We start from the raw sequence: 18,792 nt of genomic DNA, 5'->3' as shown, positions 1-18,792 counted from the left end.
GTTGTGTGGATCAGGGTCAGGGACTACTCTTTCAGTAACTGAGTTGAGCAGACAGCAAATAGGCAAAGGTTGGTAGAGGTGGATCTTGTGGTGCCTTAGGACTTTTGGTGGCATGCCCCTGTGCCTGGTGCTGGTAAAAGCTGGACTTGCTGTGTAGCTTGGTCCTTTCTGGGCAAACCTAGGCCCAGCAGAGGCAGCCACAAACCTTTGATTGCTTTGTAGCTCAAAACATGTACTGTTACCCATGGCTAGTCACAGGCAGCATTTGACATTAGACAGCACCAACCAGAATCCCTCCCAAGAGTCCCCAGAACCATCACATCCAGTGGCCAACTTCAGACAATATCAGAGCAGGATCCAATTGGCTTTACAAATGGCATATCCAAAGGGAGATCTCGGCAGGCACAAGACTCTGATGAGGTGAATTCTGATTTGTGTGGTCAGCACCTGTAAAGCAGCTCGTAAACTGAGGCACAGGTTGATCCTTACAGTCATACAGCATGACATTTAACACCATGTATGTACAGGCCAATAGAAATCAACACTGAGTGACAGCATGAGGGCCCACATACTCCACACAAGGGACATTCCTGGAGCACCCACTTCAGGTAATCAAGGAGATTGTACTACTGGGTCCCACAGATCACCTACTATATAAAATCACCCTACCAAAACTGGAAGTTATAGCAGATCTGCCTAATATACAGAGACAAACAAAGAGGCAGCCAAAATGGGGAAACAAAGAAACATATCCAAAATGAAAGAAGGGGAGCAATCTCTTAAAAAAGAGCTAAATGAAATGGAAGTAGGCAATTTACCGGATATAGAGTTCAAAAGAAATGATTATAAGGAATCTTTAGGGACTTAGTGAGAACTTTGACAAAGAATAGCAATAATAAAAAATTACATAGAACCCTTAAAAAAGAACCAGTCAGAAATGAAGAATATAATATCTGAAGTAAAGAATATACTAGAAATAATAAATAGGTTGGATAAAGCAGATGATCTAATCAGCGATTTGAAGACGAGGTAGCAGGAAACACCCAATCCGAGCAGCAAGAAGCAAAAAGAATTTTAAAATGGTGATAGTTTAAGGGACCTTTGGGACATCATGAAGTGTAACAACATCCATATTATAGGGGTAGGAAAGAAGATGAGAGAGAGCAAGGGATTTAGAACCTTAGTGAAGAAATAATGACTGAAAACTTTTCTAACCTAGTGATGGAAAAAGACACTCAAGTCCAGGAAGCACAGAGATTCCCAAACAAATTGAACCCAAAGAGACCTGTACCAAGACACATCATAATTAAAATGACAAAGGTTACAGGCAAAGAGAGAATATTAAAAGCAACAAGAGAAAGATATACCTATAAGGGAGCTCCCACGAGAATGTCAGCTAGTTTTTCAACAAAAAAAACTTCAAGCCAGAAGGTTTGGCATGAAATGTTCAAGGTGATGAAAAGCAAGGACCTACAAACAAGATGACTTTACACAGCAAGGCTATTATTTAAAATTGAAGATGAAATAAAGAGCTTTTCAGACAACAGAAAGCTAAAGGAGTTCATTTTCATCAAACCAATAATACAAGAAATGTAAAAGGGTCTTTTTTTTTTTAGAGAGAGAGAGGGGAAGGGAAGGAGAAAGACAGGGAAAGAAACATCAATGTGTTGTTGTCTCTTGAGCAGCCCCTACTGGGGAGCTGGCCCACAACCCAGGCATGTGCCCTGACTGGAAATCGAACCAGTGACCCTTTGGTTCGCAGGCCCATGCTCAATCCACTGAACTCCACCAGCCAGGGATTAAAGGGTCTTCTTTAAGAAGGAAAAGGAGCCCTGGCTGGTGTGGGTCAGTGGTTTGAGTGCCGGACTGCAAACCAAAGGGTCACCAGTTCAATTCCCAGTCAGGGCATATGCCTGGGTTGCAGGCCAGGGTCCACAGTAGTGGGCACATGAGAGGCAACCACACATTGATATTTCCTTCCCTCTCCTCTCTCCCTTCCCCTCTCTCTAAAAATAAATAAAATCTTTTTTTAAAAGGAGAAGGAAAGAGGAACATAGTTTTAAAGAATAAAATGACAATGAATTTGTGTCTATTGATAACTTTAAATGTAAATACTTGAATGCTCCAATCAAAATGGCATAGGTTAGCTGAATGGAAGAGAAAACAAGACCCACACATATTCTGTCTATAAAAGATCCACTTCACATCAAAACATACACACAGAATAAAAGTAAAGGAATGGAAAAATATATTTTACATAAATGGAAATGATACAAATGATGGGGTAGCAATAATTATATCTCACAAAACAGACTTTACAGCAAAAGACTATAATAAGAGACAAAGGATACTACATCATGATAAAGGGAGCAATCCAATAAAAGGATATAACCCTTGTAAACATTTATGCACCCAAAATAGGAGCACTTAAATATATAAAGCAAATTTTGTTGGACATAAAGGGAGAAATCAATAGAAATACAGTTATATTAAGGAACTTTCACACCTCACTGACTTCAGTGGATAGATCTTCCAGACAGAATATCAGCAAAGAGGCAGCAGCCTTAAACAGCACATTAGATCAAATGGATTTAATTGATACCTTCAGAGCATTTCAACCCAAACCAGCAGAATATACATTCTTTTCAAGTGCATGGAACATTTTCTAGGATAGACCACATGTCAGGACAGAAAAACAAGTCTCAGTAGATTTAAGAAGATAGAAATCATGTCAAGCATCTTTTCTGACCATAGTGATATGAAAGTACAAATCAATAACAGGAGAAAAACAGAAAAACACAGAAGACATGGAGGCTAAATAACACACTACTAAACAATAAATGGGTAAACAATGAGATCATGGAAAAAATCAAAAGGTACTTTGAAACAAATGAAAATGTGAACACAGCAACCCAAAAATCTATGGGACACAGCACAAACAGTCTTAAAAGGGAAATTCATAGCATTACAAGCCTACCTCAAAAAATGAGAAAAATCTCAAATAAATCACTTAGCTTTACACTTAAAAGAACTGTAAAAAGAACAAGAAACATAGCCTAAAGTGAGTAGAAGCAAGATAAAGATTAGAACAGAAATAAATGAAATAAAGTATAAAAATATAAAATATCAATGAGAAGAAGAGCTGATTCTTTGAAAAGAGAAACAAGTTTGACAAACCTTTAACCAGATTCATCCAGAGAAAAAATAAAGAGAACCCAAATAAACAAAATGAGAAATGGGGAATTTCTGTCAAGATGGTGGCACAGACCCACTTGGCTTACCTCTTTGCACAACCACAGCAAAATTACAACTAAGATATAGAACAGCCATCATTCAGAACTGACAGACATGAAGTTGAATGGAAGTATGACAAATACAGAATTAAAGAAACTACATCCACCCAGACTGGTAGGAGGGGCAAAGAAGAGGAACAGGTTGGTCCCACATCCACGGGTGATGGATAAAAATTCAGGAGAGATATCTCAGGAGTGAGTAGTCATAACCCCACATCAGGCCCCCCAGTCAAGGGCTCCAGTGCCAGGATGATAAGTCTCCACAACTGGCTGCAAAACCCAGCAGGGATTGATTCAGTGGAAGAAACTTCTGGAGCCCTAAGCAGTTCCTCTTAAAAAACCCACACATGGACGCACATACTCAGACTCACTCCCTATAGGCTCCAGCAACTGGGTGGTGGTTGAGGGGCACCAATGGTGTGCAGGTTGGGGCTGAGATGTTTGGCATCAATGCAAGCAGAGGCAATTGTCCATTTTCTGAGCCCTTCCCACACAGAGCTGGCAGACTGGTGCCATATCTAATATTCCATCAACCTGGCTAACAGTGTTTGACCTGCCTCGGAGATTCCCAGACTCTGCCCCACCCAAGCTGTTTTTCCATATGAATGACCAGTCTTGGCTCTTGCTTCACAAATTCCTAAATCCTCCCAAGCAAGCAGCAGCTGGCCTCAGTGAGCTCTAGGGACGGAATTGGCAGCCTAGATTCACAGCTGGCTTCGCCTGGAAATCTCCAAGCCAGCCCAAGAAGCAGCCATCTCAGATTGCTTTGTAACTCAGGCAGGGTGGCCCTGGGGCAAAACACAGGTTGGAGCTGACCTTGGCCTGCACTACCCGTGAAACCCCAGGTGCCACCACACCCAGTGAACAGCTACAGACCACATCAGAGCACCACTACCCTGGCCCTGCACAGCTGATCCTCCATGGAGGATGGTGGTTGCTGCTAAGTGGTCATACCCAGTCCTTGCAGCTAACTGGCTTGGGAAAATCTCTCCCATTGATCTGCCAACAGAAACCAAGGCTCAGCTACAAGAGGAGGGTGTACTCAGCCCACACAAAGGGTGCGCCTTGAGTACCCAACTTGGGTGATAGGGGAGGCTGTGCCACTGGACCCTACAGGACACCTACTACATTAGGCTATGCTACCGAGACACAGAGTCAAAGCAACTCTACCTAATACATAGAAACAAACACAGGGAGGCTGCCAAAATAAGGAGACAAAGAAACATGGCCCAAATGAAAGAACACATCAAAACTCCAGAAAAAGAGCTAAATGAAATGGAGATAAGCAATCTGCCAGATGTAGAGTTCAAAATACTGGTTATAAGGATACTCAAGAAACTTAGTGAGGACCTGAACAGCATAAAAAAGATGAAGTCAGAAACAAAAGACACACTAATTGAAAAAAAGAACAATTCACAGGGAAACAACAGTAGAGCAAATGAAGCCAACAATCAAATCAACGATTTGGAACATAACAAAGCAAAAAACAACCAATCAGAACAGTAACAAGAAAAGAAAATTAAAAAAAAAAACAAGGATAGTGGAAGCAGCCTGTGGGACAACTTTAAGCAATCCAACGTTCACTTCATAGGGGTTCCAGAAGGAGAAGAAAAAGAGCAAGAAGTTGGAAATCTATTTGGAAAAAAACAATGAAAGATAACTTCCCTAATTTGGTGAAGGAAATAGACATGCAAGTCCAGGAAGCACAAAGATTCTCAAATAAAATGAATGCAAAGAGACCCACCCCAAGACACATCATAATTAAAATGACAAAGGTTAAAGATAAAGAGATGGGTGGGTGGGTGTATGGAAGGGGTGAGAAGTGATGGGATTAAGAAGTACAAATAGGTAGTTACAGAATAGTCACGTGAATGTAAAGTACTGTATAGGAAAGGGAGTAGCCAAAGAACTTATACACGTGACCAATGGACATGAACAAGGGTTGGGGAATTGCCTGAGGAAGTTGGGGATACTAGGTGGAGGGGAACCAAGGGGGAAAAATAAGGACAACTGTAATAGCATAATCAATAAAATATAATTTTAAAAAGAAATAGAAAAAATAACAACTGATTCCACAGAAACACAATGTTCTATAAGAAAATATTGTGAACAATTACCTACCAACAAATTGGACAGTCTGGAAAAAATGGTTAAATTTCTAGAAACATATAATCTTCCAACAGTAAATCAGAAACACTCGGAGAATCTAAATAGAGAGATTATAACTAGTGAAATTGAAGCAGTAATCAAAAAACTCCCAACAAACAAATGTACTGGAACAGATGTCTTCACAGGAGAATTTCACCAACTATTCAAAGAAGAAATAACACTTATCATTCTCAAGCTATTCCAAAATTCAAGAGGAGGGAAAGCTTCCAAGCTCATTTTTATGGGGCTGACATCATCTTAATTCTAAACCCAGATAATGACACTATAAAGAAGAAAATTATAGGCCAATATCCCTGATGAACATAGATGCTGAAATCCTAAACAAAATATTATGAAACCTTATCGAATAATATATTAAAAGATCATATACCATGATAAGGTAGGATTTATCCTAGGAATACAGTGTTGGGAATCTGCAAATCTGTAAACGTGATACACCACGTAAACAGAATGAAGGATGAAAACTACATGATCATATCAATAGTTGAAGAATAAGCATTTGATAAGGTACAGCACCCATTCATGATAAAAACCTCAGCAAAGTGGGAATAGAGGAAACATTCCTCAACATAATAAAGGCCATATATGCTACACCCACAGCCAACATCATACTCAATGGGCAAAAACTAAGAGTTTTCCTTAAGATCAGGAACAAGACAGGGATATCTGTTTTCACCACTCTAATTCAACATAGTACTGGAAATCCTAGCCACAGCCATCAGACAAAAAGAAATAACAGGTACCCAACTTGGAAAGGAAGAAGTGAAACTCATTATTTGCAGATGATGTGATACTGAATATAGAGAACCTAAAAGATTCCACCAAAAACACCACTAGAACTGATAAAGTGGCAAGATACAAAATTAATATCTCAAAATCAGTCACATTTTTATACACCAATAGTGAACTATCAGAAAGGGCAACTGAGAAAACAATCCCCTTTACAATTGCATCAAAAAATAAAATACCTAGGAATTAATTTAAACAAGGATGTAAATGATCTGTACTTGGAAAATTATAAGGCACTAAAGAAAGAAATTGAAGAAGACACAAATAAGTGGAAGCATATACCGTGTTCATGGATAGGAAGAATTAACATCATTAAAATGTCCATACTACCCAAAACAATCTATAGACTCAACACTATTCCTATCATGTTACTAATGGCTTGTTTCACAGAACTGGAACAAATATTCCAAAAGTTTATATGGACCACAAAAGAACCTAAATAGCCACATCAATGTCAAGAAAGAAAAATAAAGTTGAAGAAATCTTACTACCTGATATCAAACTATATGACCATAGTAATCATAGCTCAATGAAATAGAATATAGGACCCAGAAATAAACCCACCCCTTATGGTCAATTAATGTTTGACAAAGGAGGCAGAAATATACAATGGGGTAAAGATAGTCTATTCAGTAAATGGTGTTGGGAATATTGGACAGATGCATGCAAAGAAAGAAAATAGGCCATCCTCTTACACCATACACAGGAATAAACTCAAAGTGGATTAAAGGCTTAAATATTAGACTTGAAACCATAAAAATCCTAGAAGAAAACATAGGCAGTAAAATCTTAGACATTTCTCATAGCAGTTTTCCCCCTCCCCCATTCGGGCAAGGGAAGCAAAAGAAAAAATAAACAAACTACATCAAACAAAAAGTTCTTCCACAACAAAGGATACCATCTACAAAATTAAAAGACAACCCTTGAATGTGTTACTATCCTAAATTTATAAAGAATTTATACAACTGAACACCAAAAAATGAAATAATCCAATTAAAAATATTTAATGGATCTGAACAGACACTTTTCCATGGAGGACATAGAGAAAGCCAATAGACATATGAAAATATGCTCAACATCACACACACACACACACACACACACACACACATATACACACACGAAACGGAAATGCAGGTTAAAACCATAATGAGATATCACCACACTGGTCAGAATGGCTACCATCAATAAATCAACAAACAACAAGTACTGGCCGGGGTGTGGAGAAAGGGGACCCTAGTGCACTGTGGGTGGGAATGCAGACTGGTGCAGCCACTGTGGAAAACACTATGGAATTACCCCTAAAAAATTAAAAATGGAACTGCCTTATTATCCAGCTATTCCACTGTTTGGAATATATCTGAAGAGACATGAAACACTAACATAAATGAATATATGCACTCCTGTGTTCTTTGCAGCTTTACTTACAATAGCAAAGCATTGGAAGCAGCCCAAGGCGCCCATCAGTAGACGAATGGATAAAAAAAGCCATGGTACATTTACACAATGAATACTATATGGCTATAAAAAAGAAGGAAGTCGCCCTGGCTGGCGTAGCTCAGTGGATTGAGCACGGACTGCGAACCAGGCATCGCAGGTTCGATTCCCAGTCAGGGCACATGTCTAGGTTGCAGGCCATGGCCCCCAGCAAGCACACATTGATATCTATCTCTCTCTCTGTCTCTGTCTCTCTCTCTCTCTCTCCCCCTCCCTCCCCTCTCCCCCTTTCCTCTCTAAAAATAAATAAATAATAAAAAAAAGAAGAAAAGTCAAACTTTAAAAAAAAAAAGAAGGAAGTCTTACCTTTTGTGAAAGCATGGGGGCACCTGGAGAATATTATGCTAAATCAAGTCAGTCAGTTAGATAATGACATGCACCATATGATTTCACTTATATGTGGAATCCAATGAACAAAATAAACTGATAAACAAAATAGAAGCAGAGGCATTGGTGCAGAGAACAGACTGACAGCTGTGAGAAGGGAGGGAGGTTCGGAGGCAGAGTGAAAAAGTTAAAGGGATTAAGCAAAGAAATGGAAACTCAGACACAGACCACAGTTTGGTGATTACCAGAGGGCAAGGGGGTGGGGGAGGAAGGAGAGGGGAAAGGGGGGTGATAAATGGTGATGGAAGGGGACTTAACTTGGGGTGGAGACCTGCCTTGTGGTGGTGAACACACAATACAGTATACAGATGGTTTGTTATAGAAGTGTATGGTTGAAACCTAGGTAGTTTCATTAGCCAATGTCACCCAAGTAAATTCAATAAAAATTAAAAACAACTCTCTGAAAAGTTTTATTATCAACTTCTGAAGCCTCTGCTAGCAAACAGTGAATATGTGTAAATTGTTATGAATGAGGTTTTGGGTGAGGTTTGTTTGTGAAATTTCAGACCCTTAAAAAAATTAGTACTGAAGTATATGAAATGCTTTGTCTTTTAAACTAGAATTAGAAATATTCAAGTACATATGCAGATATTTGAATATATGTAGCACTATGGGGATATATATTGTTTCATTATAGTGCATAAACAGTCCTTTTTTAAACTAATTACAATTTCATCACAATAAGGAATGAAATCACTTTTTGATATGCATCAGTTCAATCAACCTCTTAAGAGTTGCATACTTGATTTGCTTTTCTACAATATCTATGTCACAAAATAAATATCTCCACAAGTATTTTATTATTTTATAAAGTAAGTCCTTTATAGTATGCAACTGATAGTTAATGTCTCTGGAGGCCTAAAATTTATCCAGACTAAAGGAACTTACAATAAATTGGATGGATGTTGTTCCTTCAGCTCTTTATAAAATAAGTGTGAAATTAATTACTCTGCCTTGCTGCCCTCTGGGCTGTTATATGTTTTGCTCCAAATATGAATTAAGGGGAACTTCAAACCAAGGAAATGAGGATCTTTGTCTATGGTACTTTTTGCTCATTTATAAAACCAAGTGAGAAAAAAGGTAATGGCATTAACTACTTTAATTCTAACTTCTCTCTTCTTATATTTCACTTGATGCGAGTGGGAAGGTATTAAACCCATGTCCTGCACTGCACTCATGATTTCATCCATCCCACTACCTTGCCTTTTTTCTTTTATGGGTGTATGTTCTTAACATTATAGGGCATTGAGGCCCTCTCTCGGGCAAAAGTGGACTGCCTCTTCTGTACCCATACAAAATGGGCTTAAGTGTGTGGTAAATATGTAAAGCAAGTTTTTCATGGTGGGTCCTAATTAGAGTCAGCAATATGACACATCGTGTGCCCTTTTTCACATTACCTAGGAAGGAAATGGGAGTGTCAAATACCTGTAGCTGACTCAGTGATTAACCTTCACCTGTCCAACAAGTTCCTGGGAAGTCCCTCAGTCTTGGCTGTAGACTGGGACACTTTAAAAATACTGTCCTCAGCCCTGGCTGGTGTGACTCCGTTGATTGAGTGCTGGGCTGTTAACCCAAGCATTGCTGGTTGGTTTCCCAGTCAGCAAATGCCTGGGTTGTGGGCCAGGTCCCCAGTAGGGGGCGCACAAGAGGCAACTACACACTGATGTTTCTCTCCCTCTCTTTCTCCCTACCTTCCCCTCTCTCTAAAAATGAATAAAATCGTTAAGAAATTTTAAAGTAAACATACTGACCTCAGTCATACCAACAATAAACAAAAATACTGTCATAAGGGAACCAGGGGAAACATGGTGATGGTGCCTGGAACTGCAAGAGTTGATGAGAAAAGAAATAGAGTAAGAAAGAAAACAGGAGAGGTTTATGTTTTATTAATGCATGCCAACTTTGGTTACCCTGACTTGAGTGGTTTAGCTGTGCCTCATTATTTATTAGGGCTGTTGTAGTCCCTACTTGTGTTATTTACATAAGCCAGTTATCTAGGTATTTTGATAGCCTCTTCAGCTTTTCAGGTTTGCACATATGTGTGTTTACATAAATCCAATTTAACTAGGAAAAAAACATTATATCTTGAATTTTAAGTTAGATACTCATTATTTATGTCTGGCAATTGTCAAAGACAAACAATATATTCAGCCTTTTCTAAATGAAATGTCCATGCTGGTAGTTATACAGTCCCCACTGTTAATACATTAATAATGTGTCTATTTTGTTCCTATGCCTAAAGGCCTTAACAGTGCACTTATTATTCCAAATAAAAAGGCTATATTTCATCTGTTTTTCTACAAACTTTATTAAGCTCATGGAGAAAACTCACATGAATATATAATAAATGTATTATTTGATTTTTATTAACACTAGTGCCAAGAGCAAAAACATGAGCTACCTAAATTGTTGTATGAAAAATTAATGAAACCATTCAGAATTTATCAAATGTGTATTTGTGTTCCAGAAATATACTGCTCTTTTCAATACATAAACTTTGTATATAAAATATAAATTCATCTTTCTTTCATAAGATCATATATTATCTTACCATCTCTTATGTAGTAAAGAGGCAATTATCATAGATAATAAAAACACAAGCTCTAGAGTAAGAAGACTCATTCTACTGCTTACTAGTTTTGTGGTATTAGGCAAATTACTGAACATTTGCCTCACTTTCCTTGTCTCCAGAGTGGAAATAATATCTACCTCATAGAGTCAGTGTCAGGATTAGAGAGAGTACTGTGTGTAGTATATAGTAAGTTTTCTGTATATATTAATCTTAAATTTTGATGTCTGTATTTGTTTTTCCTAACAGGAGAAGTGAAAGCTCATTAAGGTCAGGGATCATATTTTACAAGGGTGTTTTTTGTATAACCCATGTTACTTACCTTATTAATAGTCATTTATTCAATACTTGCTAGTAGCAAAAGATTTTCGCTTTTAACATTATGTCAATCTATTTTTGAAAAGATTAAAATAAGTAAGTTTTTAAATTGCAAACATTTGTGACATTATTAGAAGCACAACTTTCAGATGAGAAGATGGAGATTATACTGGGTAATACCATTTAAGTATTTCTTTCTCAGGTTCTTATGCAACAGGGCTATGATGCTGCTTGTGATATTTGGAGTCTGGGAGTCCTTTTTTACACAATGTTGGCTGGGTAAGAAACCTTTTATACACAAAATAATCCACACCATTATTTAAATTTCACCTCTTTATTTTGTAAGATGAGGACAGATGAAAATTACCTTAAGGAAAATTCTATTAACATTTCAAAATATTATATATTATTTACTTATAAAATTGAAAAAAAACATAAGGCAAGGCATTTAATGAGGCAATATGCAGATACATAATTAAAAGAGTTTTCAATGGAAATTGAAGTAATGGTTTTTAAAGTACTTGAATTCTGGCTCTCCTGGCACTAGAGATTTAGTAAGATTGAGCTTTATAACGAATATATATTGCAAATGAACTATAGGATACCATTTCTGGATTGCTGCTTCCCATTATTTATTTTATGACTAAACAAAACATGATTGTTAGTGTATATATGTGTGTTTAGTGATATATCAACTTAATTATTATGTGAAGAAATTAAGTCATTGAGATGTTAAGATATATTTCTGATACTTTTTAACAGTAAGTCTTTTTGTTCCTAAATTTGAATACTATTTTTAGTTCCACCTATTGAAATGGTACAAAACTGATCACTTTTTGTCACTCTATAATTAATTTTTGAACTACTTTACCTTTGTACAATGTATTTGTCTTCTTGTCTATGAACATGGATCCACATAATAATTTTAATGGCTATAGAGTTTTTTTTGTTATTTTGATATGAATATTTAATCCATTTTTATGGACATTAATTAAGATTATTATTAATCTTTTTTCACTGATAATGTTTTTAAAACACTAATGAATAAATTTGAACCAATATAATAAATGCATTTAAAATGAACAATTTCCTCATAGTAGATATATTTGTTTGGCTAACTTATGCCTGAGAGAATACGAAATTTGTGTATTTTATTCTGGTCTGATTTTAATACTAGCTTTACATGAAAGGCCACATTTATTTTATTTTACATTGATCAAAGGCAAAAAACATTGATATAGACAGGACTCAATTAATTAGGATTAACTTCATTGTTCAAAGTGTCAAATTGGATATGCACAGTGAAGGGAAATATTAGATGATATTCTTAATTTGCTATAGTAAATATGTGTATGTACTCTTATGTTCACCACTTTCAGTTAGATTTGATGTGTATACTAGGCCCTTATGTTTATTAAAATCTATTTTATTAATAGCTACACTCCGTTTGCTAATGGCCCCAATGATACTCCTGAAGAGATACTGCTGCGTATAGGCAATGGAAAGTTCTCTTTGAGTGGTGGAAACTGGGACAATATTTCAGATGGAGCAAAGGTATCAATTATAAATGTGTTTCACGTTGTCTCATTAATGTTAAATTGCTGAAATCTTTAAGTTATAGTCTACATTTGTCAGGTGTATTCTGGAGTAAATGTCATATCCTGATCATTGTAGAATAAATAAGTGGGGAATGTGATTGTCAATATCTTTTAAACATTAGAAAAACAGAAGGGATTATATTTGGATCTTAGCGATAACACAAGTGTGCCGTGTGGTGTAGTATAAGGAACACCTGATTAGAAGCCAGAACTAGAATGCTAGTTTTGATCTACTAACTAGCTGCAAATTGTGGGGACTAAATTCTCCCTTTGATTCCTTCAAAATGCAAAATTCCATGTCCATGCATTTTGGTTTATTTATGATTTGTCGTATTTCCACTTTGGCAAAAATGAATGTAATGCTGAAATACATAGGGATTTATGTGCCAGTTGTGCTTAGATTGTTAGTTTTCCGTGTTCCATGTGTATTATGCTTAGATATGTCTAGTGCTTAAGGAATAATATATATTAAAGTTCGGTCTTATTCTGACCTCTTTTAGTCTGATATTCTGAAGAAATAACATAGGCAAAGGTACTAGGGAATATTGTTGAAATATATCACAAGGCCTTTCATGTAGTCTCTTTATGGATGATGTGACTTTAGTTCTGTCTTCAAAACTTTTCTAAAAATGGTGGCAAATTCCTGAACAAATGGTCTCTATGAATCTTTTTAAAAACTATCTTCTGTACATTTTAACACTTTAATTTTTTTCTGTTTTAAATTAGTGATAAAGTCAACTAATCTTCCCTTGCTCATAATCCCTTAAACTAGTTTTGTTTAGTTGTGAGGACTGTGATACTGCTGTCACCTGATAACACTTGTTTTATTTAATTATAGTTCCTTACAAGCTACTTTTCCCTTTCATATGCTTTCCTTGCTATTAGCACTACCAGCAGAGGTTTACAGAAGATTGCTTCTGTTTGGCTCCTGTCCACACAGAGTTCGTAGACCTTGTTTGTTTAGTTAAATGGTGGGAGTGATAGTGGAAGTCATGTTAACTTTGTGTCTTACTGCTTAAATAGTTTCAGCCATCTCCTCACCTCCAAACCCAAGGCTTAGATAACATTAGCGTTGACACTTCCCTTTTGTAAACATGGGGAGACAAGGAGAAGAATGTTTTATGGTGTCACTCCATATTAAAAATAAACATTACCCTTACTGGTATGGCTCAGTTGGTTGGGCGTCATCCTGCAAGGAGAAGGGTCACCAGTTGATTACTGGTCAGGGCACATGCCTGGGTGGTGGGCCTGGTCCCCAGTTGGGGTGCATGTGAAAGGCAGCTGATTGATGTTTTCCCTCCCACATCAGTGTTTCTCCCCCTCTCTCGCTCCCTTCCCCTTTCTCTAAATATAAATAAACAATCTTTAAAAAGAATAAACACAATAATGCCTGAATAATTAAAGGCCCATTCTATCTAAATTTTAGAATATTTTAAATAAGTAAAATGTTACTTATTTCATGTACATATACCCTTGGCCAATAAAGAATTGCCCAGTAGAAGTTCTTGTGGGGTGATCATTTATGGTCTCTTCCCCGTTGTCTCCTTTAAAAAAGAATAGCTTCGACTTTTCTTCTTACTGCCCACCCATTACAACATTATATATGCTTTATTAGAGAGCTTATTACATTTTCCCTTCTCACATGTTCATTTGTATACATTTTTAGTCTCCCCACTTGGAGAGCTTTAAATGTCATATTCATTTTTGCATTTTGTTACACATCATGCATAATGAATACTTTTTCATTAGCTATTTAATATTTTTAGATTATTTTTAAATTTTATTTTTCGGTTATAGTTAATATACAGTATATTAGTTTCAGGTATACAACATAGTGATTAGACATTTATTTGGTCTTTTATTTATGTATACCATGCATTGTTAATGTACAGAGTAAGCTTTTTCTGTCTATTATATAAACAAATTTTTTTGTGAATGACTAAATTTTAAATAAGTGGTCAAGTTTTACATATTTCTTTTCCATTTTGGCTTTTGGCTGCATTTAATACAAGAGTAGTTTGTAAAGGTATTTATAAGTCATAGACTTCTAGAGGTTGAAGGGGTCTGGCCCACTATTTTGCAGATAGATAAACCAAGGTGTGTAGAATCTATCTTGTCCATAGTCAGACACTAATCATTGGCAGAGCTGGAGCTGATTATCAGTATACTGAAGCTTATTACCCTTTATATAATCTATATTGCAGAGCACTTTTACAATTAAAAGAGTACATTGAAATCTTTCTAGAACTTCTAGTACCAGAGCTTTCAATTATACTGTGACAAATTATACTGGAGAATGACTATAATGTATAAACTAAGCTAGGGAAATACACAGGCAAAGGCAATCATCAGAATTCTTCTTTTAGCTTTATTGTGAGAAATAAGTTATTTGTTGTTACATGGATCGATACACAAAGTGTTAAGTATATGTGGAACTTGGTCTTTTATGCTGAGGAAATATGAATTGTAATACATTTAACCAAATGAAGTGCTTATAGTGTAATTAGTAATAAGTGTGATAATATGGTTTACCTCAGTCACATGATTAAAACTGAAACAGAAATGATGAACTATTGTTTCTAAACCTAAATTGATTTTGCCACCTGAGTACTGTGAAAATAGGAAAATTACTATTCTCCTGTGTTCATATGTGTGTAATGAATTTGGAGTCTTGCTGGCTTTTACTTAAAAAGAGTATAAAAAAGAAATCATTAAGGTCTAGGTTAAATTACATTAATCATTTTCATTAGTAATGGTTCTCTTTCAATTAGGTTATCTAACTAAATACCCAAGTGATTATATATAAGTGATCCTTCTTGTCATAGCTTAGTATCTTCTTTTTTAACTGGCCAGCACTACTGCGCCCATTGGAAAAAATGGAAGATTATTCATAGGGAAGTGACAGATTTTTGTGAACTGTGGGTAAGCTCATTTTCCTCTTAGCTATCAAGAAAATTCAGTGAATATTACTTAAGATAATGACACTTCAGCTCTTTCATTTGTCATCCATCATCTACCTGTCATTCTGTCAAGGAGATCTTGCTACTTATTTCTAAAGAAGGTTAAAAAGAAATAAGTTAAATTAAGTCCTATTAAAATTACTTCAGTTTCTTTAAAAGAACACAGCAAAATGTTACTTCTGCTATGATGCCATTTGATAGCATAAACCAATCAGCATTCTGTTCATATCTTTCCTAGGAAACAATAATTATAACGTATTGTAAGTATTTAGTATATGGCCATATATTTGTTTTCCTTTTCTTTTTTAAAGTATATTTTATTGATTATGCTATTACACTTGACCCAATGTTTTCTTCCCTTTTACCCCCTCTCTGTCCTGCACCCTGCCACCCTCCAGCATCACCCCCCTCAGTTCATGTCCATGTGTTATACACATAAGTTCTTTGGCTTCTCCATTTCCTATATTATTCTTAATCTACCCCTCTCTATTTTGTACCTACCATTTATGCTTTTTATTCTCTGTACCTTTCCCCCCATTCTCCCTCTCCTCTTCCCCACTGATAACCCTCCATGTGATCTCCATTTTGGTGTTTCTGTTCCTGTTCTAGTTATTTGCTTAGTTTTTATTTTTGTTTTTTAGTATGTCGATAGTACACATTTAGTACAATTTCAGTTGTCGATAGTTGTAAGTTTGTTGTCATTTTATTGTTCATATTTTTATCATTTTCTTAGATAAGTCCCTTTAACACTTCATATAATAATGGCTTGGTGATGAACTCCTTTAACATTACCTTGTCTGGGAAGCACTTTATCTACCCTTTCATTCTAATTGATAGCTTTGCTGGATAGAGTCATCTTGGATATAGGTCCTTGCCTTTCATGACTTGGAATACTTCTTTCCAGCCCCTTCTTGCCTGAAAGATTTCTTTTGAGAAATCAGCTGAGAGTCCTATGGGAACTCCCTTGCAGGTAACTCTCTCCTTTTCCCTTGCTGCTTTTAAGAATCTCTCCTTAACTTTCATCTTGGGTAACTTAATTATGATGTGCCTTGGTGTGTACTTCCTTGGGTCCAACTTCTTTGGGATTCTCTGAGCTTCCTGGACTTCCTGGAAGTCTATTTCCTTTGCCAGATTGGGGAAGTTCTCCTTCATTATTTGTTCCAATAAGTTTTCAATTTCTTGCTCTTCCTTTTCTCCTTCTGGCACCCCTGTGATTCAGATGTTGAAATGTTTAAAGTTGTCTTGCAGGTTCCTAAGCCTCTCCTCATTTTTTTTGAATTCTTGTTTCTTCATTCTATTCTGGTCGAATGTGTATTTCTTCCTCCTGGTCCAAACTGTTGATTTGAGTCCTGGTTTCCTTCCCTTCACTGTTGGTTCCCTGTGCATTTTCCTTTATTTCGCATTTCATGACCTTCACTTTTTCCTCTATTTTGTGACCATACTCAACCAATTCTGTGCGTATCTCTATTACTAGTGTTTTGAACTGTGCATCTGAGCTTAGTTGTATTTTTTCTGGAGCTTTGATCTGTTCTTTCATTTGGGCCATATTTTTTTTTTCTTAGCACAGCTGTTACTAGTAAGGGGCAAAGCCTTAGGTATTCGCCAGGGTAGAGCAACCCACATCACTGGGTTGTGGCACTGTATGTGGCAGAGAGGTCTGAGAGGGAACAATGCTGCTTATTTAGCTCCCTGCAAGGTTACAGCCACTTCCTCTGCTACCCACAAGCAAATTGGGCCCTGCTGGTGCTGATTTCTGGCTGGGTGGGTTTGTATATGTTCTAGGACCCTGTGGGTCTCTCCAGAGAACTCTCCCGTAAGGCTGGGAGTTTTTCCTGCTGCCTCAACCTCAACAGGTGTTTTCGGTCAAAGGTTTTGAGGCGTTATTTCCCCTCAATGGAACCCTGGGTTGGGTGGCCTGTCTGCTGCCCACTTGTTCCTCCTGGTTTACCTACGTGCACATGTAGGACTGCCCACTCTGCTAGCTGCCGCCTCACCCAGTTCACCAGCCACTGCCTCACCTGGTCCTCCAGCCACTGCTTTGCCGTGAGTCCTCTCCACCTCACTGCCCACCTCCACCCCTCCTACCGGTCTGAATGAATGTTTCTTTAACTCCTTGGTTGTCAGACTTCCATACAGTTCAATTTTCTGGCAGTTCTGGTTTTTTTTTTTATTTTAAATTTGTTATCATCCTACTTTTGGTAGGCACAGTGTATCTACCTATGCCTCCATCTTGGCCAGAAGTCTCGAGCTCAATGAATTCTGTGAGTATATTGATTACCAGTGTTTTGAACTCTGCATCAGATAGGTTGTCCATCTCCTTATCACTTAGTCCTTTTTCTGGAGTTTTGATCTGTTTTTCATTTGGGCTGCATTTTTTTTTTTTGTCTCGGTGTACCTGTTAAGTTGTAAGGGGGTGGAGCAACCCTCCTTTCTGCGTGGTGATGTTGTCTGTGGTGGAGGGGTCAGAGAGGGAACAGTGCTGCTGGCTTGCTCTGCTCTTTCCAACTAACTCTCCTTCCCTCGGTGAGACTAGGAGTTTCTCCCACATTCGCAACCCCCATAGGATTTTACAGCTAGAGGTTTTGAGTCTTTAGTTTCTCAGTCAGCCAGCCCACCTGGTCCTCAAGCCACTGCCTCTCCACTCATTCTCTCTGCCTGGCTGCCCATCTCTGCCCCTCCTACCAGTCTGAGCAAATGTTTCCTTAACTCTTTGGTTGTCAGAGTTCCATGCAGTTTGATTTTCTAGCAGTTCTGCTTGTTCCCTGTTTTTACATTGGTTGTTATCCTTCTTTTGGTTATGCAAGGGAGTGAAACATTTCTACCTATGCCTTCCTCTTAGCCACAATTCATATCTTGTTTTCTTCAAATTGTGTTTCCCTGGTGATTAGTGATGTGTAGCATCTTTTCCTGTACCTGTTGGCCATTTTTTTTTTTTTTTGGTAAAAATGTCTATATCCTCTGCTATTTTTTAAAATCAGATTATTTGTGAGGGTTTTTTTTATGGTTGAGTTGTAGGAATTTCTTGTATATTTTGGATGTTAACCCTATATCAAATATTTGGTTTGCAAATTTTTCTCCCATTCCATAGGTTTCATTTTCATCTTTTTGACTCTTTTGTTGTGCATAAGCTTTTAAGTTTGCTGTAGTCCCACTTTTTTATTTGTTTGTTTTTGCTTTTGTTGCTTATGTTTTTGGTATCATATGCAAAAAAT

The 18,792-nt window shown here is 37.1% G+C and overlaps 1 protein-coding gene across 3 annotated transcripts in view; it reads left to right on the top strand.

Annotated features, from left to right (window-relative positions):
* The window catches only part of RPS6KA6 (ribosomal protein S6 kinase A6), a 110,626-nt gene that overhangs the window by 80,411 nt on the left and 11,423 nt on the right, over positions 1 to 18,792 (top strand). For all 3 annotated transcript variants that reach the window (XM_045847433.1, XM_045847432.1, XM_045847434.1), the window contains 2 exons: positions 11,225 to 11,301; positions 12,459 to 12,576. In XM_045847433.1, the coding sequence (XP_045703389.1) occupies positions 11,225 to 11,301; positions 12,459 to 12,576 (195 nt within the window). The remainder of the gene's footprint in view (positions 1 to 11,224; positions 11,302 to 12,458; positions 12,577 to 18,792) is intronic.

This window comes from Phyllostomus hastatus, unplaced genomic scaffold (genome assembly GCF_019186645.2).
Source record: "Phyllostomus hastatus isolate PE091 unplaced genomic scaffold, TTU_PhHast_1.1 phas_contig_551, whole genome shotgun sequence".
Taxonomy (NCBI): domain Eukaryota; kingdom Metazoa; phylum Chordata; class Mammalia; order Chiroptera; family Phyllostomidae; genus Phyllostomus; species Phyllostomus hastatus.
The sequence above is the reverse complement of the archived record's forward strand: the minus strand, read 5'-3'. Positions and strand labels throughout refer to the sequence as shown.